A 19,870-nucleotide genomic window follows, 5' to 3' on the forward strand; every position below is an offset into this window, starting at 1 on the left:
AACATAAAGAAAGAGAAAGAGAGAGAGACAAGTAGTGACCTTTTTTGGTTTTATGTTTGGTTTTGGTGGCCTCTGTTGGATTTGGTTTGGACTATCTTCACGAGATACTCCTCATCTTCCCGCCTCTACTCTCCTTTGAATCTCTTTCTCTTCTTCCTTACCCTTTTAAGTGGAGATAGAGACAGAGAGAGAGAGGGAGAGTGAGGCAGGAGAAGTAATGTGTATGTGAGTGATTGTTTTGTTGTTAGAGACAAATAAAAAAATGGATACACCGCAAAAGAGTATTACCCAGATCGGGACTCCTGTTTCTAAACTCAAATCCGAGGTTTTTAATTCAATACCCATCTCAAAGTTTTATGCTTTCATTGTTTATCTCGTTGCTCCTCTGTTTCTGTGATGGTTTTGGTGTGTCTGTTCGACTTTGTAACAATACCCATCTCTTAGTTTAGTCAAAGATTCAGTTTTGTATCTTACAATCGTAATCGGTTATTAGGATCTTAAAAACGGTTTTCTTATGATTTGGTTGTTTGATGATTTTGAAGATGTGTTTTTATTGAGATCAAAGTGTGTGTTTTTGTGCAACTGATGCAGGATTCACCAGTGTTTAATTATATAAGTAATCTCTCTCCAATCAAGACTCTCAAATCAATCCCAATCGCTCAAACTTTAAGCTCTCTCAATTTCACATCTCCACCTTCTGTTTTCACTTCTCCTCATGCTGTTTCTCACGAAGAGTCTCGTTTCAGAAGGTTATAACTCTGTCTCCTTTGAGTTATTATTAGTAGTTTTATACTCTTTCAAAGTTCTTGATTTTGGAATGTTTTTTTTTGGTTTGCAGTCAAATTAACAAAGATGTGGTTGCTTCCGTTGGAGAAGAAGTAAAAGAAGAAGCTTTGATTGGAAACGAACCGTCACAGAACGTTAAGAATGATTTTAGTACTCCCAAAGTGAGTAATGATGTGAGAGGAGGAGGCAATGGTAGTTGTGAAGATGGTGGGATGGATCTGCTGAAGATGTGTGACAATGTCAAGAAGAAAAGTGATACTCCAGATTGGGAAACTCTTATTGCTGCTACGACAGAACTGATCTATGGCTCACCTAGTGAGTCAGAGGCTTTTAGTTGCTTGTTGAAGAGAAGATCTAACTCTGGAGCTCGTGTACGTGGTAGTGGTGTTACAATGTCAACGTCGGAGGAGCCTGTTTCGAGTACTGTTGTAGCCAATAATGAAACTGAGTCCTTTGATGTGAGTAAAGGTGGTGTTGATATTGTATTAGCTTTTGGTTCTTGATTGATCATTGTCTCTGAAATGTTTCTCTTCTTTGTGTGTGTGTGTGTGTGTATGTGTGTGTGACAGGCGAATTCGATCTTGCATCGTGGTGTGAGAAGACGATGTCTAGACTTTGAGGTTCCAGGGAATAATCAGCAAACATTGGGCGAATCTTCATCAAGTTGTGTAGTACCTAGCATTGGTCTGCATCTTAACGCTATTGCAATGTCCTCTAAGGAAAACAATAATGTTCCTAATGAGTACTCATTGTCCGGTAACGTTAAAGTGGGTTTGCAAAGTTCTACCTCTCTGGTTCTTCACTCGCAGCAAGATGCAGGTCAAGCTGTAGAAGAGTTTCCAAAATCTTTAGCTTTAGTTAAAATGAAGCCAGCAAGCCCGAAGAAGAAAAGGCAAGTTTGTTGTCCTGAAACTTGTTACAAACAGATTAATGGTAAATCTTTTTTACTTTATTCTTAACAATCTGTTGGCACTATACTGTGCAGGCGTAAGTCTGAACAATCAGGAGAAGGCGAGTCGTCATGTAAACGATGCAACTGCAAAAAATCCAAGTGTTTGAAGCTGTAAGCTGAATACACCAAATCCTATTATACTCTTGTGTTTTCTTGAAATAGTTCAATCTTTTGTTTGCTGAGTCTCTTTTGATGCTATCTCTGTAGTTACTGTGAATGCTTTGCTGCTGGAGTTTATTGCATAGAGCCATGTTCATGTATGGATTGCTTTAATAAACCTATCCATGAAGATGTCGTCCTGGCTACTCGCAAACAGATTGAATCACGCAATCCACTTGCATTTGCTCCTAAAGTCATAAGAAACTCAGATTCCATCATTGAAGTTGGTGTAAGTGTTTTTTCATTTCCATTTTCTTAGCAGCCTTTATATCTTTTTAAAGGCTATAAAATGTTGCGTTGGTTCATAGGATGATACAAGCAAAACTCCAGCTTCAGCGCGACACAAACGAGGCTGTAACTGCAAGAAATCAAACTGTTTGAAGAAATATTGTGAATGCTATCAGGTAAAGTCATTAAATTTATACACAGTGTGGAAGACTTTTTTCATTGGATTAGTTCTGAGTTTTGATACATTCATCCTATAGGGTGGAGTTGGCTGCTCCATAAACTGTAGATGTGAAGGATGTAAAAATGCATTTGGCAGAAAAGATGGTTAGTTTTTATTCTTACCTCTAGACCTGAAGGTCCTTGATCTTCAATGATTTGACAAAGATAACAATCCCTGCAGGATCTTTGTTCGAACAAGATGAGGAAAACGAAGTTTCTGCCAAAAGGGTAACTGCAAAAACACAGCAGAATGTTGAGTTGTTCAATCCTGTTGCTCCACCTTCAACACCAATACCATATAGGTAAAGAAACGATCTCAAAACAATCAATGTGTGATCCTAATTAGCTTTATTATTAACCTTTGAATTCTAATTCAGGCAACCACTGTCTCAACTGGCCATCTCATCCAACAATAGACTACTTCCTCCAGTATCACATTTTAATCATGGAGCTTCTGGATCATCTTCCTCGGGGATATACAACATCAGAAAGCCAGACATGAGTATGGTTTCCCATTCAAGGATTGAGACAATCACAGAAGACATTGATGATGATGATATGCATGAGAATCTTCTACACCATTCTCCAGTGACTAACATGAAAGCTGTAGTGTCTCCCAACAGCAAAAGGGTGTCTTTGCCTCATCTTGATTCATCAGAGGAGACCCCATGGAGAAGAAATGGTGGCAGGAAGCTGATACACTCGATCCCAACGTTTCCTTCTCTCACTCCACACCATTAGAAGAATTCTTTGTGTGAAGAATGTCAACTTCTAGTTGGTAGTTTAACTTACACTGTTACGCACAACGTACGCAAACTTTTGATAGATTAGTTCTAGAGCGCAGTTACGTTTGTTTCGTTGTGTAACAAAAATGTGAGATTATTTTTCAACATGTTCACAAGATTAGTCAACCATATGTATAGTCAGGTACAGAAAAACCTATATAAATTAGATTTCGAGAAATACATTTTGGTTGTACCTTTTATTTTGGACAAAATAAAAATAACTAAAATATTCCTAAAATCAATTGTTCCAGCAAAACTATTTAAAATTTAAAAAAAAAAAATAACTAAAATCGCAGTAACTAATATTCTTATAATATCTGTCACTCATTTACTTAGCGGTAAAAAGACAAAGACACCAAACCCTTTTGGAGCACAAACTCATCGAGTTCAGCAAACTTGGAGATGACATATTTCTCCTACCCGACAATTCTGCTTAGCCACTATTAGAGTAACGACAAAGAGGTTGGCTACATGATTAATAGCAGTTATAGTCATTCATGAAAGTGCAATCAGAATGATGTAAAACAATCATTTATTTTAGCCTCTTAAGTCTAGGCTTAATCACATAAAAGCCTCTTAAGTCTAGGCTTAATAGTATGAACCCTCCAAATCCCATGTATCAAATCCATATAAAAAAATTATAACATACTTAATTAGTTCTTATATAAATAGATTAAATTTGTTTTCTAAAATGGTCGTTTAACATAGCATGCAATAGGTAGTAAAAAACTAAATATTTTCACATTTACGTATTTAGATCTATGAATGTATATGTACTACCACTTTCCAATGTATGATATACGCACTAGTCTTGTACATTTTCATATTTCAAAACGTGAGATATAAGCAAATATAACATTGAAGTACCTTGAACACCTTTTTGATAGGTAAACTTTGTTCTTTGAATCAACATTTTTGGTTGTGAAATACTTTTTTTTTTTCGTTATTTTGAATCATCATATATGATTTTAAATTATTTTAGTTTAATTTAAGATCAACGAAATTTTTCTAAAAAATCATACATGAAATTTAATCAACTCTAAAAGTATAACCACGCTAAACCGCTTTCTCATAGATTTTCAGTGTTTGGGCCACCAATGTGTAACTGGGCCTTAATGTTAAAAGAAGGTGCAGGTAAGGGTAAAGATGACGTCATATAGTGGACTAAAAAGACTGATACTGATATGATTTGGACTTTTTATCATTTTCCCACACACTGTTTATACGCTCTTCGCACTGTTTCGCACCGGCGCGGACAATTTTTTTTTTTTTTTGTTCGAATATCCAACAACAACCCTAGATTATATATAACAACACAAAAAAAAAAAAAAAAAAAAAAAAAAAAAAACCAAAATCAGTGTCTGTATTGAGGCAATGTAGATTTGATTCTTGCTGGAAAATGGACAAACCCCAGAAGAATCCTACTACTTCCCAGATCGGAACTTCAACTCCCAAATCCAAATTCGAGGTTTCTCTTTTTTTTTTTCTCTGCTTAAATAAAGTTCACTCCTTTTCCTTGCCTTGCATTTTTTCTAGTTTTTACGAAGTTGGTGTTGTGTGTTTCTAGGTTTTTTGCAATTTTTGTGTTGGGTTTTGTCAAATTTCATGAATTGACCTTAAAAAATTTATCTTTTTTGTTTCCGAAATTTAAGAGATTTTGTCTTTTTTTTTTTTTTCGGGAAAATGCAATTTTTTTTTTTGTTGTTGTTGTGGTTTGCTAATTTTGCCTTGAGTCTAACTGTGTAATTGGGGTCTTTGAATGTAGGATTCTCCAGTGTTCAACTACATAAGCAATCTCTCTCCCATTGAGTCGGTCAAATCCATCTCCACTGCTCAGACGTTTAGCTCTCTCAGTTTCACATCTCCTCCTCCTGTTTTCACTTCTCCTCATGTCAATTCTCATAGAGAATCCAGATTTTTCAGATGGTAAATAATCATTTTCTTTGAATAACAGAAGCTCTTGTTGTTGTTTTAGTAGGAGATGTTGTTTACTGTATTGTTGTTGTTGTTGCAGTCATAACTCTATTGATCGTACTAAGCCTTTAGAAGATCTAAATGGATCTGTTTATAAAGAAGATGTTGTAGTACCGGTAATTGAAGATCTAAACAAAGAAGCTCCTTTGGAAGATGAAGATGAAACTTCTGTTGAAACGTCTTCTGAGCTGCCACAGATACTGAAGTCTGACAGCCAAACTCCTGATCGTAGTGATTCACCTTGCACTGACGATGTTACCCTGGAAGCTCCATCTGATATTCCTCGAGGAGAAGGTGGTTCGTCTTCCGAGGATGTTAAGATGGGTATGCTGAATGTTCGGGAAGTGAATGACACTCCTGACTGTGGACGTTTGATCTCAAATGCAACTGAGCTGTTAGTGTTTCGGTCTCCGAATGATTCTGAGGCTTTTAGGTGCTTGGTGGATAAAATATCAAGTTCGGAAAGACGTTTCTGTGCTGGTGTCAAGTCTACAAAGCGGCCTGATATCAACAAAGATGTTCCAGCTAATGGATCCAGTAATGAAACTGAGCCTTCGGTTGTGCTTCCCAATGAGGTAACTTCAGGACTACATTTTGAAATGGCCTTCAGATGTGAGTTTTAAGTATCTTTGGGATTTTGATTATACTGAATTGGTTATTTTGTGTTTGTGTGTTTGTGCTAGTCTGTCTTTAGCTTGAACCGTGGTGGCATGCGAAGACGCTGCTTGGACTTTGAGATGCCAGGGAAGCGGAAGAAGGAGATAGCTGATGATCAGCAATCTATGTGTGACAATAAGGCGGCTGGTGAATCTTCCTCGGGGTGTGTTGTACCTGGTATTGGTCTTCATCTAAACGCTATTGCATTGTCCGCAAGGGACAGTAACATCAATGTCGTACATGACTATTCCATATCTGGAGAGATTCACAAGAATTTTTCAGGCTCTACCACTCCAATTCACTCCCAAGACATTGTGCAAGAAACTTCGGACCAAGCAGAAAATGAACCTGTCGAAGAAGTTCCCAGAGCATTGGTGTTCCCAGAGTTGAATACGGGCAGCCTTAAGAAAAAGAAGCAAGTTTTTTTTTTTTGAACAAAAGTTACATAACAGATTTGTATATCTTCTTTTTTTGTTTTTCTTATCAGTTGGCTTAAATGTGCAGGCGTGTGTCTGAACAAGCTGGAGAGGGTGAGTCATGTAAGCGATGCAACTGCAAAAAGTCAAAGTGTTTGAAGCTGTAAGCTGCATACCCCTAGCTTCTCTTTAATTCTTGCCTGTTTCAAATATTTAAACTGAATTGCCTTGAAGTAGTTAACCATTGTTTTGAGTCTCTTTTCTCTCTGCAGTTACTGTGAATGCTTTGCTGCTGGAGTTTATTGTANATGTGTGACAATAAGGCGGCTGGTGAATCTTCCTCGGGGTGTGTTGTACCTGGTATTGGTCTTCATCTAAACGCTATTGCATTGTCCGCAAGGGACAGTAACATCAATGTCGTACATGACTATTCCATATCTGGAGAGATTCACAAGAATTTTTCAGGCTCTACCACTCCAATTCACTCCCAAGACATTGTGCAAGAAACTTCGGACCAAGCAGAAAATGAACCTGTCGAAGAAGTTCCCAGAGCATTGGTGTTCCCAGAGTTGAATACGGGCAGCCTTAAGAAAAAGAAGCAAGTTTTTTTTTTTTGAACAAAAGTTACATAACAGATTTGTATATCTTCTTTTTTTGTTTTTCTTATCAGTTGGCTTAAATGTGCAGGCGTGTGTCTGAACAAGCTGGAGAGGGTGAGTCATGTAAGCGATGCAACTGCAAAAAGTCAAAGTGTTTGAAGCTGTAAGCTGCATACCCCTAGCTTCTCTTTAATTCTTGCCTGTTTCAAATATTTAAACTGAATTGCCTTGAAGTAGTTAACCATTGTTTTGAGTCTCTTTTCTCTCTGCAGTTACTGTGAATGCTTTGCTGCTGGAGTTTATTGTATAGAGCCATGTTCATGTATAGATTGCTTTAACAAACCTGTCCATGAAGAAACTGTCCTGGCTACCCGTAAACAGATTGAATCCCGAAATCCACTTGCATTTGCTCCTAAAGTCATCAGAAGCGCAGATTCCATCATGGAAGCTGGTGTAAGAGCTCTTTATTCCATCTTCTTATTCCCCCTCTCTCCTCTCTCTCCTCCCTTATCTGGGCGATGACACTTTTATCTCGCACAGGATGATGCAAGTAAAACTCCAGCTTCCGCACGACACAAACGTGGCTGCAACTGCAAGAAATCAAACTGTCTGAAGAAATACTGTGAATGCTATCAGGTTTTTTTTTTCATCATCTATTCATCATTGTTCTCAATATCTATCTGTGTAGGTTATATTACCATGATCTGATTTGGATACTTTGGTCCTGATAATCTAATAGGGTGGAGTCGGCTGTTCCATAAACTGTAGATGTGAAGGATGCAAAAATGTATTCGGCAGAAAAGAAGGTAAGCTTCCTTGCTCAACTTTTAATTACTGTCTATTTACAGTCTTTGGTTTGACATAATTACAATCTCAGGGTCTTTACTTGTCATCATGGAGAGCAAACAAGAGGAGGATCAGGAGACATATGAGAAAAGAAGAACAAAAATCCAACACAAGATCGAGGTGTCAAGAGAAGTGGAGCAGAACCCAAGTTCTGATCAACCTTCAACACCACTGCCACCGTACAGGTAATTGTATCGAGGTTTCAAACAATATACAAACAAGACAGCTCCTGAATTGCTGTAACCTTTGTTTTGCAGACATTTGGTGGTTCATCAGCCGTTCTTGTCTAAGAACAGACTGCCTCCCACACAGTTTTTTATTGGCATGGGTTCTTCATCTTTCAGAAAACAAGACAGTGATTTGACACAGTCACATAATGGGAAGAAGCCTGTTGATCCCGTGACTGAAGATAAAACAGAGATTATGCCTGAGATTCTCCTCAATTCCCCTATAGCTAACATCAAGGCCATCTCTCCCAACAGTAAGAGAGTTTCTCCCCCTCAGCTCGGCTCTTCGGAATCTGGCTCAAACCTAAGGAGGAGAGGTAATGGCCGGAAGCTGATACTACGGTCTATTCCAGCATTTCCTTCTCTCAACCCAAATCAGTGAATCAAAACTATTTGGTTAAGCTATGGAAAAAATTCTTTGTATCTTTGTAATGTACCAGATCGTGTTAGCCTACATGCCTGTTTCCATAACATAAGTAACGTTCTTGTAAGATACTTTATTCCAGTAGGTAGTATATTATCACATTCTAGTTCATAATCTTCCATAAAGAGTATCTAAAAAAATAGACTTTGAGAAACACCAGGTTTGAAACATTAAAGAGTCAAACAAGATACGTACACATTAGCAGAAGCTACAAGGTTTACTAATTTGCTCTAATAAATATTTCAGAAACCATTCCACAAGTTCTCCTAGAGTCAGTTCCATGATTAAAGTAAAATAGATAGTGACTAGATAGATGCTGTTACGTTATTATCCACCCTACTCTTCATTACCCGAAGATCTCATACAGCCGCAGAAACGATTTTTCTTCTTTCTCGCTGTCCTTTTGCCACCTTTATGGATAATGTCTCTCAAGAGTATCACTGTCCTACTCTCAGAGAATTTTTTCCTTCCTTTACTCTTTGATGCTCCCTCTTCAAGCTTTAGCACTGTTCGCTCAATGTTCTGCATTTCTTGCTGCATCTGCTCAATCTTCTCAGACCCATTCTTTGACTTCTCTATAACCACTTTTCTATATATATCTCTGGCATCTCCGGTCTCCTCGATTTCATTAGAAAGAATCTCATTTGTGTTTGTAAGCTGAAAGATTGCTTCCTCCATTTCTTTCAGCTGTTTCTTCACTCTAACAATATCAGGGTTAGTGAACTTGCCTGGCTTCTCGTTCATCTCCAGCTTGCTTTTAAGATCTCTTAAGCTGATTCTGAGGCTTGCCAATCTTCGAGAATCAGACAAAAGTCTCTCCAGAATCTTTGCATTGTCCTCAGTGCTTCTAGATAACTCTAGTTTGTCAACAACTCCAACCATTTTCTCAGACTGTGATTCAATGGAGGGATTCCTGCTTCTGCGATGAAGACGAGGGATCAGAGGCTTCTTTGAGTTTTTATTGGTGATCAGAGACTTAATGCTGGATTCTGGTTCAGCAGATTCTTCCCATAATTCAAGCATCTGGTCACTAGAACCACGACTAGTTCTCCGGCTTCTTCCATAGAACGTTGAGTCTGCAACTTGATCAAGGGGAATGTCTTTCATCAATGAACCATTTTTCAACTCAGTCATCGCAGGTGATCTAGGCTGTCTGATTTCACCTGAGAATTGGTCCTCAAGTTCAATCTCTTCATACAGCTTGCGGTCTCTGCTTCTGTGAGAAGAGTTTCGTCTTCTCAGCTTACCACGCCTCTTTTTTTCCTCAGCAACTGCTTTCTTAATGGTTTTGATTCTTGTTTTCATGTCCTGCAAAAGCACAAATCCACTGTCTAGGTTGGTACTGCTATGTCCTTCTTCTTGAGAGACTGCTGCTTCTGGATGTTCATCATTCTGGACGCCCTGAGGAAATTGGAAAATATTAACTCGTGGTGCATACATGTGAAAATGCACAATTTCAAAAAATGGAAGCCACTAACGTGGTCAGTAAAATCAGTCAATTAGTAAAGGTAATCAAGTTTCAAGAACCGGTAAGATGTCAAATAGAAGGAATGGGAATAAGTTTACCTCTCTGTGACGATCAGCTGGTGCAGGGAGTTTCAATAAAGACAGGGCATTTTGCTCAAGAGACCTGACATCTTCTGCCAGAGATGCTACCACAGGATCATAGGCAGACAATTGATTCTTCAGCTCAGTCACTTCATATTCCAAGAATCCAACTGTTTCTTTAATTTGTTCTACCTCTGTGGTTTTTGTAACAGCTTCATCTTTGAGATTTTCACAAACTCCAGTGAGTTCCTTAACTTTATTCTCAAGCAATACTTCACGGACAGCTGAAATCTGTAGATCAAAGTAAAAAGATGTTGCTTCAGCATCCCAAAGTCCAAACTCATTGCTTTTCTCCTGCAGCTCTGAACTCAAGAACTCCTCTCGAACTCGGTGTTCTTGGATTTCCTTGTGTAACAACTCTACCTCCGACTCCAAATTCTCCTTCAAATTGCCAAGGTTTTTAATCTCTTCATCCTGTCTCCCAGTAAGGTCACACAGTTTAGTAATCCGCCTATCTAAGTTTCCCCTCAATTTCCTAGATTCTTTACAGTCTTTCCTCAGCTCTTCAACTGCTTCACACAGTTCAGCATTTGCAATATGTGTAGCCTTGAGCATCTCTTCAGCTTCTTGGAGCTCCATCGCCTTCTGCCTCAAGATTTCATCTTTATCTAAAATTTGATGATCTAAGAGATCATTTAGCTCATTGGCTTCTTCGAGGCTTTCCTGTAACTTCTCCAGCTTGATATTAAGCTCCTGACTGTCCACCTCTTTTCCTTTTAACTTCTCCTCCAGTGTCTCAATTTTCTGCTTCAGGCCACTATTGATGTCTTGTAAACTAGACAAGTTTTCAGCAAAAGCTTCAACCTGTTGAACTTTTTCAGACCCAAAGGACTGGTAAACCACAGACATGTTGTTCAAGGCAATAGCTTCCTGAAGAACTGCAACGTTTTCTTCTTCAAGTATACACATCTCACCTTTAAGTTCTGAGAATTTCAGAAGCAAAGTTTGGTTTTTGTTGAGAGCATTTGAGTGATCTTGGTGCAAAGCCATGTATGACTCATGCAGACTCTCAAACTTTAAATGCTCAGTTTGTAGTTCAGCTCTTAGCTCTAGCTCCCGCTGCTCTCTGTCGACCAGTTCTGATTTCAACTGCTGGTTCATTTCCAATAGCTCGAGCCTGTCCTTTTTCAGCATTCCATAGCGATGTACTATCGTCTCCAGATCTTTCTCTACAACACGTTTCTCTGATTCCACTTTCATGCCATCTGATTGGAACTGTCCAAGTAGAGATAAGAGCACAGAGTTCTCAATCACAAGTCGCTGCGTCTCATATTCAGCGCTAGAGAGTGAACATTTTAGGTCTTTAATGTCACCCAAGACACGTGAAACGGGGATTCTCTCTTTTGCAACCTTCTGGTCAGCTGTCTTACAATCTGCTTCAACTTGAAGTGCCTTAAACACTTGATAAATTGCACCCCTGAAGTTATCAATCTCATGCACCAAAAACTCTGCTTCCATCTGTTGCTCAAGATTCTCGCTTTCCAGCTCAGCAATGAGTTTCTCTGAAAATGTTGATGCCTCAGCATATTTCTGGCACTCAATTAAGAGAGAAAAGTTCTTCTGCTCCAAGTCTTCTATAAACTTTTGCAAGATGAAGATCTCGACTTGCGCATTTACAGCTTTGTCAAGCTCTTCCTCAAACTCCTTTTTCCTGGAGCGACATTCTTCTCGAAGAAAACTCACGTTGCTCTGAAGATCAGCCAATCTGCTGTCAGTCGATCTTTCGTAACTAGCACGCTCTTGCTTCTCAGTGGCAAGTGAGACTCTTAACTCTTCCACTTGAACATTCTTGAATTGTTTTTCCCTCTGTAGGTCAGCATATTTTCTTTCCAATTCAGTGTACTTCTTCTCCAAAACCCCTAGCTTCTCCTTAACTGCATTTAACTGAGAGAGAAGAGATTCTCTATCTTTTATAAGCTCGGCCTTATCGTTTTTGAGCAACTGGAAGAACTCTTCAAAGCATTTTGATTTCTCTCTAACACCTTGTAGCTCAATGTTAGCACCAGAAAGGGATGTCTCCAATAACGAGTTCTTTTCCAAAAGTTTCTGCATATTCTCAGTCATGATTTGCAATTGAGAAAGCAGATTAGCTCTCTCAGCGATAAACTCAGATTTCTCTCGTCGTAAAGACTCACATCTTTCTTGCAGATCATTCGTCTTCTCCCTATAACCATCTAGTTTGGTGTTTGATTCCAGAAGCAATTTCTCCAAAGAAACATTCTTCCTTAGAATGCTATCCATTTCACGCAGCTTCTCAGTAAGAGCATCTTTATCATCTCTCTGGTGGTTACATAACTCAGTCAGCTTTGAGTTCTCGTCTTGTAGTTTCCTCACAGAGCAGGCAAGTGATTCGGGATCAAATCCTGCGAGCTTCACTTGCTCCATTATCGTTTGATACCTCCTATTCAAGCTATCAATTTCATCCTTCAGACGACAGACCTCTTCTTGAAAGGCACTGCTTTGGTTAATCTGTCTTGCAACTTCTTCCTCAAGTTTTTCTTTTATCTCCTTCAAGCTATGGATCTCACCTTGCTGACTCTCCAAGGTGATCATAGAAGAATCATTTAGTTTGCTTAAGTTTAGATTTTCTTCTTCGACTGAGCTGATATCCCCTTCCAACTTTTGATTACGAGTCTCTAAGTCCTTCAACATGCCAATCCTGCTTTGAAGTTCTGAAGTAAGAACCTTTTGTTCCTCTTGGGACTGAGAATACACACTATGCAAACTCTTAAGGCTGGCTTCGATTTCTAAAAATCGAGAATGCTCATCTTTGATTAAAGACTGAAACTTCTCAAGCTCGTTTTGCTTCTGAACAATCTCTTGATCCTTAGCTGCTAATTTGTGTGTTAAACCATCTGCTTCTAGCTTCAAATTTTCATTTGAGCTTTCCAAAAGAATACACTGGTCCTCTACAGTCTTCAATTTTGCAGCTCCAGCCAGAACTTCACTACTCAGTCTTTTGGCATTGTCTTGAGCATGAGAAACTTCTCTCTCTAGCTTAGATATAGTTTCCAAACACTGATGGTACCGAAGACTCAAGCCATCCTTCGCTTCATTTACCTTCAGAAGTTCATGTCTCAACGCTTTAATATCATCTTCTGCTTTTGCAGCCTTATCACTAAACATTTGAGCATTCTCTTCGGCCTCTCTAACCTTCTTCTCTAGCGTAGATATCATCTCTAGGCATCGATTGTATTGAGCTAAGCCAGCCTCCTTCTCAGAATGCAATCTACAATGCTCTTGTTTGAGACTCTGCACTTCTGTTTCTGCTTTAGTTGCTCTGTTGGTGAACCCCTTCATATTTTCTTGTACGTGAGCAAAAGATTCCTCCAAATCCGCTATTTTCTGCATGGATTGATTATATCGGAGAAGCGCAGCATCCCTCTCGGCTTCAAGCTTTGCAAGGGCTTCTGAAAGTATCTTAGTCTCAATCTCGGCTTTGCTAGCACGTTCATCAAGCCCATTAACAACCTTTTGAGCAACCTCGAGGTCTTTCTCCAGTTTAGATAATTTGTTTAAGCTCAGCTGATACTGAAGATTCAAGGCCTCTTTCTCAGCACCAAGCTCAACCAATGTTCTCTTCAAGCTTTCAACTTCTGTTTCAGAACTTCCTAAGTACTCAGTCAGCTGACTTAACCCTCTTTTACTCGTGGCACTTTGCAGGTCTTCAGAGTCGTAAAATGGCTGGATTCGTGGTGGCATTTTCTCAGGTGTACGTGGCTCAGAACAAGATGATGAAGCAGAATCCTCAAGCATGTCGAAAGGCAATTGGTTAGGGAACGCCTCAGCCATGGTTTTATGCGCATGGCGGAGCTCCACAGTCGCATGATCGTACCTCTCTGCTAATGCACGATAAGCTCTGTAGAACTCTTCCACAAGTTTCATTAGCTCTGGACGTTTCTTGTAGTACATCTCTGCTCTTCTTGCAAAAGAATCTGCATCTTCTTCGATGAGTTTGATCATAGCCTTCACTTTGGAATCCATATCTGCATCATGCAAAAGTTCAATTCTTTTCCCCATTAAATAAGACCAAATCAGTCACCAAACACTTAGAGAGAAAGAGAGAGAGAGAGAGGCACCTGCAAGATTCTGTTGAATCCATTTAGAGTTTTTGGGAATGTGACTATCCCACCACCAGGAGTATAACCGCCTGGACTCTGAATGCAACACAGTAGCCATGACACCGGCTGCTAGAAGCACAAAGAGTGGTTTAGACTTCACCCAAGGGTGGTCAAGTCCAAGGTAAGGGTTCCAGGCCAGAATCAATCTATACTAAATTATATTCCAAACTGAAGAGCTCTTTGATCTCTCTCTACCTCAGGCTTTCACCTACAAAACTGAAGCAAACAATGCCACACACTATAAGGGTCAACAGAAGCAGAGTCAAGATCTCTAACTTATTCTGGTCTTAAGGAATAAGGACTATACAGATACAGATACATTCCAACACATACAGATACAAAGAATCTCCAAAAAGAGAAGTATTAGTCGAAATCAAGAGATCACTTAACAACAATGTTAAGTAAAACCAGAGAAATCAAACAACAGAGGAACAAAAAAAAATGAAGACTTTTTTTGGTTTAGTGAAGGAAAAAACAAAAAACAAAAAAACTAGAATCAGACTACACACCAACCGTAATGTTTGTAAGAGACTCAAAACTGCAGATTTAACACACACACAAAGAAAAAAATGTAACACTGAAGGACCAAAAAAAAAATGTATAACTTGTCGAGTTTTTTTTTCAGATCAAATTTACCAGAAAGAGAGCAAATGGGTAGCTACAGCAACTCAAAAAGATGGAGTCTTTCTTAGAGACAGACACACAAAATGACTCGTTGAGTAGATTGGATCCAAAATGTACAAATCGGAAATGAGACCAAACAAGTATCTTACAAGTGAAGTGTCAGAACAAAGAAGAGATATAGAAGTAAGAACAGATTCTAATAGAAAGAAAAATGCAAAGCCGAGAGAGATGAAGAAGAAACATACCGAAGGAAGAGATTGAGAGAATGGCTGCAAAATGATAGTGAAAGTCATCTCATTGTCTTCTCTCTTTCACACTCCAACAGCTCTCTCTCTCTTTCTCTCTCTCTCTCTTTGTGTCTTCTGCAATTATATTCTTTTAGATTTGGAAACTCTTTTTTGTGCGACAAAAATAAAAGATGAGAATGATTTGACGCACAACGGTAGTTTTCTTTTATTATTTTTTTTACTATATAAAAATAGTTTTCTTACCTTTTTAAAATCCTCTTTTTAGCTTAATAATGAATGAGATTTGTTTTGGAAATTGCAACGTTGAATAGTAATGATATTAAATGAGAATTAATTAGGGGTAGAAAACTTATTTCAGAGAGTTGAATATTTTTTTAAAAAAAAAAATTGGTGTAATCAATGNACCAGAGAAATCAAACAACAGAGGAAAAAAAAATCAAGACTTTTTTTGGTTTAGTGAAGGAAAAAAAAAAAAAAGAAAAACAAGAATCAGACTACACACCAACCGCAATGTTTGTAAGAGACTCAAAACTGCAGATTTAACACACACACAAAGAAAAAAATGTAACACTGAAGGACCAAAAAAAAAATGTATAACTTGTCGAGTTTTTTTTTCAGATCAAATTTACCAGAAAGAGAGCAAATGGGTAGCTACAGCAACTCAAAAAGATGGAGTCTTTCTTAGAGACAGACACACAAAATGACTCGTTGAGTAGATTGGATCCAAAATGTACAAATCGGAAATGAGACCAAACAAGTATCTTACAAGTGAAGTGTCAGAACAAAGAAGAGATATAGAAGTAAGAACAGATTCTAATAGTAAGAAAAATGCAAAGCCGAGAGAGATGAAGAAGAAACATACCGAAGGAAGAGATTGAGAGAATGGCTGCAAAATGATAGTGAAAGTCATCTCATTGTCTTCTCTCTTTCACACTCCAACAGCTCTCTCTCTCTTTCTCTCTCTCTCTCTTTGTGTCTTCTGCAATTATATTCTTTTAGATTTGGAAACTCTTTTTTGTGCGACAAAAATAAAAGATGAGAATGATTTGACGCACAACGGTAGTTTTCTTTTATTATTTTTTTTACTATATAAAAATAGTTTTCTTACCTTTTTAAAATCCTCTTTTTAGCTTAATAATGAATGAGATTTGTTTTGGAAATTGCAACGTTGAATAGTAATGATATTAAATGAGAATTAATTAGGGGTAGAAAACTTATTTCAGAGAGTTGAATATTTTTTTAAAAAAAAAAATTGGTGTAATCAATGCAATTAAGAGAAAATGATACGGTCGTTGAGGAGTTTTTTAAATTTTATTGCTTAATCGTAATCGGAGATTTGGGGATTGTGTCGAAGTTTGTTAACTTGTGATTATCATTATTCAAAATTTCAAAGTTATTAATCTTTTTTTTTTTTTTGTTTAAATGACTTTTGTAATAGCGGATTAGTTTGTATCGTCTAGTGATTTGTGCAACGAAAGATTAGGTGCCATTAAAATGTAGGTTGAAAAATTAGAGATCTGAATCATGAACGTAAATGACAAGTCTGTCCTTTGATCAAATTTGTGTTTTTTCTTGGGTTTTACAAAAGGTTGGTCCTTTAACCTGTCTTCTTCTGCTAATTTGAGTGTGAATTACTTCCTCCAGATTTTTTTACTTTGTTGTTCTAAAACTTGGTACATAAATTAAGAAAATAAATCAATATTTTATTATATCACATTTTTAATATATTTTTTAATTTTTTATTGATCAAATCATTAAAATAATTATGATAAAATTAGTGTTTTTACCAAACATATACATTGAAAATCTAAAACCAACAAGTAGTATTAGAAAACAAAATTTTTACTCTGGAATAACAACTAAAAAAATCAAAGAAAATAATTTTAAGGAAATACTATATTTTTAAGAAGGTAAAATTGTTTTAGTTATGCATAATCTTTTGTTTAGTCATACACCATATGTAGATAATACTATTTTAGAATAGAACACATTTACACATGATTGTGAAGACGAAGTCTTCTCTACCGTTTACTAGATTGGATCCATGAAAAAGATCTCTCTATTAAAATGTGTTTTTTTTTTGTTAATTTATAAATTTGGAAAGAGTACAATCATTTCAAAGCTTGTGACCCCATGAGATATGTTCTGAAAATAGCATGATTAAAATTTGTGCATACATTAAATAAATAAATCCCTCAAAAGAAATTAATTAGTGCCCGATATTTCTTTAAATATATCCACATGTATAATAGTTATGGAAAGCCACCCTTTATAAAAATAGTAGTACAATTAATAACGTTTCTTATTTATTAATTGAAATACATTTGGTAAGTATGATGATGTACTATTTTGATTATAATTAGTACGTATTAGAAACAATAGAGAAGTTGATATAAAAAAAAAAAAGTAGAGAAATATAAAAATATGTGACCGACATCTTTTTAAAAACTAACATGTCGATGATATATTTAGAATGCAATCTTCCATCTAATTTAAATATAATTCTCATCTATTAAAATCTCTTTATTAATTATAGAGTACTATTTTTCATAACTTAGTTAACATCAAGCCACTTTATAAAAAGAGACACGTTGAAGAACTCTTAAGTTCGTGTTGTTCACGTGTATTAGCTTTTGATATATTCTTAATAAATCCATTAGCGAAGATGTAAGTAACCGATCAAATAAGCAAAGTTGTATCTAATGTTTCCAAGTAATTTAATTAATACTGTTTTTTTATTATTATTATTATTAAAATGTTTTCTTATAGATAATAAAGTATTACATAAGAGGTAGAAAACTAGCTGAAAGCTAGATTACAGAAGATAAAAAAGATTTATAATAAAGAAAACAAGGGAAGATCAAGTCTAAAATAGGAAGAGAACGAGACAAGAAAATGTTACAAGAGATTATAAAATCTCAGATTTCTCACGGAGGAGTAAAGGAGGAAGTTTGGGGCCCTGTCCAGCAATGGAGTAATGGAGCTCGCCTCGAATTTAGAAAGACTAAACTTTGGGCTCTATTCCTGACCGCACTTAAGACTTTATGAAAAACTGATTGGGAAGACAAAGTGGTGCCACAATGGTACCTACGATTTCTCTCTCTCCAGATTTCATAAATACACGCTTGCCATGCCTGAAGCAAGGCTAGAGAAATGTCTTTGTTTGAAGAAGCAGATGGTAGCCATTCCATAATCTGATTCCATAAAATAGGAGGGATTATAATCAACAACTTAGATACCATCTTTTTCCACACATCTTCTGAGAAGTGACAATTGAAGAACAGATGATCCCTAGTTTCATCTTCAACTCCACAAAGAAGACAAGTCGTGCCCACATCACAATCCCATTGAGAAAATCTATCCATAGTTGGATTACGGTTCAGAACAAACAACCAAACAGAAAAAGCATGTTTTGGAATTCTGGCCTTGTGTCACACCAAAGAGGACCAAGTAACCAAAGATTTTTTATCCCTAATATGATTCCAAACATGACGAGAACAAAAGGATGTCTGAACCCGCTTATCAAACAACCAAACTGCAGTATCATTATAAGCCGAAGGACAAATAGTTGTGATATGGGTATAAAGAAGGATTTGTTTTTCTGACCTTGTAGGAGAGAGATTCCAACCTGTGGGAGTAAGCTGATCCTTGACTGTAGCAAACAGAGGAACACCGAGAAGCATTGGCCCGTTATTACCAAAAAATTGAATAAGTGGTCCGAACGGAGTCCATGGATCCCACCAGAAAAGAGTATTTTCACCATTTCCAATTTGAATCCTGAAAAGAGACCATGCCTTTGGTCTTAACTTCAGAAGATTGCGGAACATCCAAGAGTACCTATAGTTCCGTACATTTAGAGCCCAGAAAGAAGTGTGAGAAATATATTTACTCCTCACCCAAGCCTCCCATAAGGAACCAGCTTTAAAGTACAACATCCAAATGAGTTTTAGACCGCATGTTTCATTCCAAGCTGATAAGTTTCTCAAACCTAGACCACCTTCTTGCTTAGTGGTAGANTCTTTTTCCACACATCTTCTGAGAAGTGACAATTGAAGAACAGATGATCCCTAGTTTCATCTTCAACTCCACAAAGAAGACAAGTCGTGCCCACATCACAATCCCATTGAGAAAATCTATCCATAGTTGGATTACGGTTCAGAACAAACAACCAAACAGAAAAAGCATGTTTTGGAATTCTGGCCTTGTGTCACACCAAAGAGGACCAAGTAACCAAAGATTTTTTATCCCTAATATGATTCCAAACATGACGAGAACAAAAGGATGTCTGAACCCGCTTATCAAACAACCAAACTGCAGTATCATTATAAGCCGAAGGACAAATAGTTGTGATATGGGTATAAAGAAGGATTTGTTTTTCTGACCTTGTAGGAGAGAGATTCCAACCTGTGGGAGTAAGCTGATCCTTGACTGTAGCAAACAGAGGAACACCGAGAAGCATTGGCCCGTTATTACCAAAAAATTGAATAAGTGGTCCGAACGGAGTCCATGGATCCCACCAGAAAAGAGTATTTTCACCATTTCCAATTTGAATCCTGAAAAGAGACCATGCCTTTGGTCTTAACTTCAGAAGATTGTGGAACATCCAAGAGTACCTATAGTTCCGTACATTTAGAGCCCAGAAAGAAGTGTGAGAAATATATTTACTCCTCACCCAAGCCACCCATAAGGAACCAGCTTTAAAGTACAACATCCAAATGAGTTTTAGACCGCATGTTTCATTCCAAGCTGATAAGTTTCTCAAACCTAGACCACCTTCTTGCTTAGTGGTAGATATGTTAAACCAAGCCACTTTTGCCCCTTTCCCTGTTTGAGCTGATCCATGCCAGAAAAACGCACTACAAAGAGTATGTATGCGTCGAATGACCTGCTTTGGGAGAAAAAAAGCCGAACTCCAAAAACCAATGATCCCAGGAATGATAGAAGATAGAAGTGTAAACCTTCCCGCTAAGCTTAAGTGACAATGAGTCCAACTATTA

At 37.5% G+C, this 19,870-nt stretch overlaps 3 protein-coding genes across 6 annotated transcripts; 2 read left to right on the forward strand and 1 right to left on the reverse strand.

Annotated features, from left to right (window-relative positions):
• LOC104766173 (protein tesmin/TSO1-like CXC 3) lies at positions 1-3,324 on the forward strand. The gene is made up of 10 exons (XM_010490006.2): positions 1-325; positions 592-749; positions 839-1,244; positions 1,356-1,678; positions 1,772-1,849; positions 1,946-2,126; positions 2,206-2,301; positions 2,383-2,449; positions 2,526-2,646; positions 2,722-3,324. Exons 1-10 carry the CDS (start codon positions 263-265, stop codon positions 3,083-3,085), a joined length of 1,857 nt encoding a protein of 618 aa, XP_010488308.1. The 5' UTR covers positions 1-262; the 3' UTR covers positions 3,086-3,324.
• On the forward strand, positions 4,348-8,381 carry LOC104766174 (CRC domain-containing protein TSO1). 3 transcript variants are annotated; one of them, XM_010490008.2, is made up of 11 exons: positions 4,348-4,597; positions 4,895-5,055; positions 5,144-5,678; positions 5,787-5,937; positions 6,043-6,175; positions 6,265-6,339; positions 7,048-7,228; positions 7,316-7,411; positions 7,515-7,581; positions 7,653-7,806; positions 7,879-8,381. In XM_010490008.2, exons 1-11 carry the CDS (start codon positions 4,529-4,531, stop codon positions 8,228-8,230), a joined length of 1,974 nt encoding a protein of 657 aa, XP_010488310.1. In that variant the 5' UTR covers positions 4,348-4,528; the 3' UTR covers positions 8,231-8,381. The 3 variants fall into 3 exon arrangements, with proteins under 3 accessions (XP_010488310.1, XP_019096881.1, XP_010488309.1); XM_019241336.1 differs by lacking the exons at positions 6,043-6,175; positions 6,265-6,339 and adding exons at positions 6,500-6,774; positions 6,864-6,938 and having other exon boundaries at positions 5,787-5,900; XM_010490007.2 differs by having other exon boundaries at positions 5,787-6,175; positions 7,879-8,230.
• On the reverse strand, positions 8,401-15,853 carry LOC104766175 (protein NETWORKED 1A-like). 2 transcript variants are annotated; one of them, XM_010490010.2, is made up of 4 exons: positions 15,736-15,853; positions 13,960-14,217; positions 9,839-13,866; positions 8,401-9,673 (listed from the first exon to the last, which is right to left on the reverse strand). In XM_010490010.2, exons 2-4 carry the CDS (start codon positions 14,057-14,059, stop codon positions 8,609-8,611), a joined length of 5,193 nt encoding a protein of 1,730 aa, XP_010488312.1. In that variant the 5' UTR covers positions 14,060-14,217; positions 15,736-15,853; the 3' UTR covers positions 8,401-8,608. The 2 variants fall into 2 exon arrangements, with proteins under 2 accessions (XP_010488312.1, XP_010488311.1); XM_010490009.1 differs by lacking the exon at positions 15,736-15,853 and adding an exon at positions 14,871-15,013.

The sequence above is a fragment of the Camelina sativa genome, chromosome 19 (genome assembly GCF_000633955.1).
Source record: "Camelina sativa cultivar DH55 chromosome 19, Cs, whole genome shotgun sequence".
In the NCBI taxonomy this organism is placed as follows: domain Eukaryota; kingdom Viridiplantae; phylum Streptophyta; class Magnoliopsida; order Brassicales; family Brassicaceae; genus Camelina; species Camelina sativa.

What these genes read in the sequence shown, in the direction of transcription:
- LOC104766173 (XM_010490006.2), top strand. Translation starts at nt 263, where the DNA reads ATGGATACACCGCAAAAGAGTATTACCCAGATCGGGACTCCTGTTTCT. An exon ending in ATGAAACTGAGTCCTTTGAT is followed by an intron (nt 1,245 to 1,355) that starts GTGAGTAAAGGT and finishes TGTGTGTGACAG; the next exon opens with GCGAATTCGATCTTGCATCG. An exon ending in TCAACACCAATACCATATAG is followed by an intron (nt 2,647 to 2,721) that starts GTAAAGAAACGA and finishes ATTCTAATTCAG; the next exon opens with GCAACCACTGTCTCAACTGG.
- LOC104766175 (XM_010490010.2), bottom strand. Translation starts at nt 14,059, where the DNA reads ATGGCTACTGTGTTGCATTCAGAGTCCAGGCGGTTATACTCCTGGTGG. An exon ending in GATTCAACAGAATCTTGCAG is followed by an intron (nt 13,867 to 13,959) that starts GTGCCTCTCTCT and finishes TGCATGATGCAG; the next exon opens with ATATGGATTCCAAAGTGAAG. An exon ending in CAGCTGATCGTCACAGAGAG is followed by an intron (nt 9,674 to 9,838) that starts GTAAACTTATTC and finishes CAATTTCCTCAG; the next exon opens with GGCGTCCAGAATGATGAACA.
- LOC104766174 (XM_019241336.1), top strand. Translation starts at nt 4,529, where the DNA reads ATGGACAAACCCCAGAAGAATCCTACTACTTCCCAGATCGGAACTTCA. An exon ending in GAATCCAGATTTTTCAGATG is followed by an intron (nt 5,056 to 5,143) that starts GTAAATAATCAT and finishes TTGTTGTTGCAG; the next exon opens with TCATAACTCTATTGATCGTA. An exon ending in AAGTCAAAGTGTTTGAAGCT is followed by an intron (nt 6,939 to 7,047) that starts GTAAGCTGCATA and finishes TTCTCTCTGCAG; the next exon opens with TTACTGTGAATGCTTTGCTG.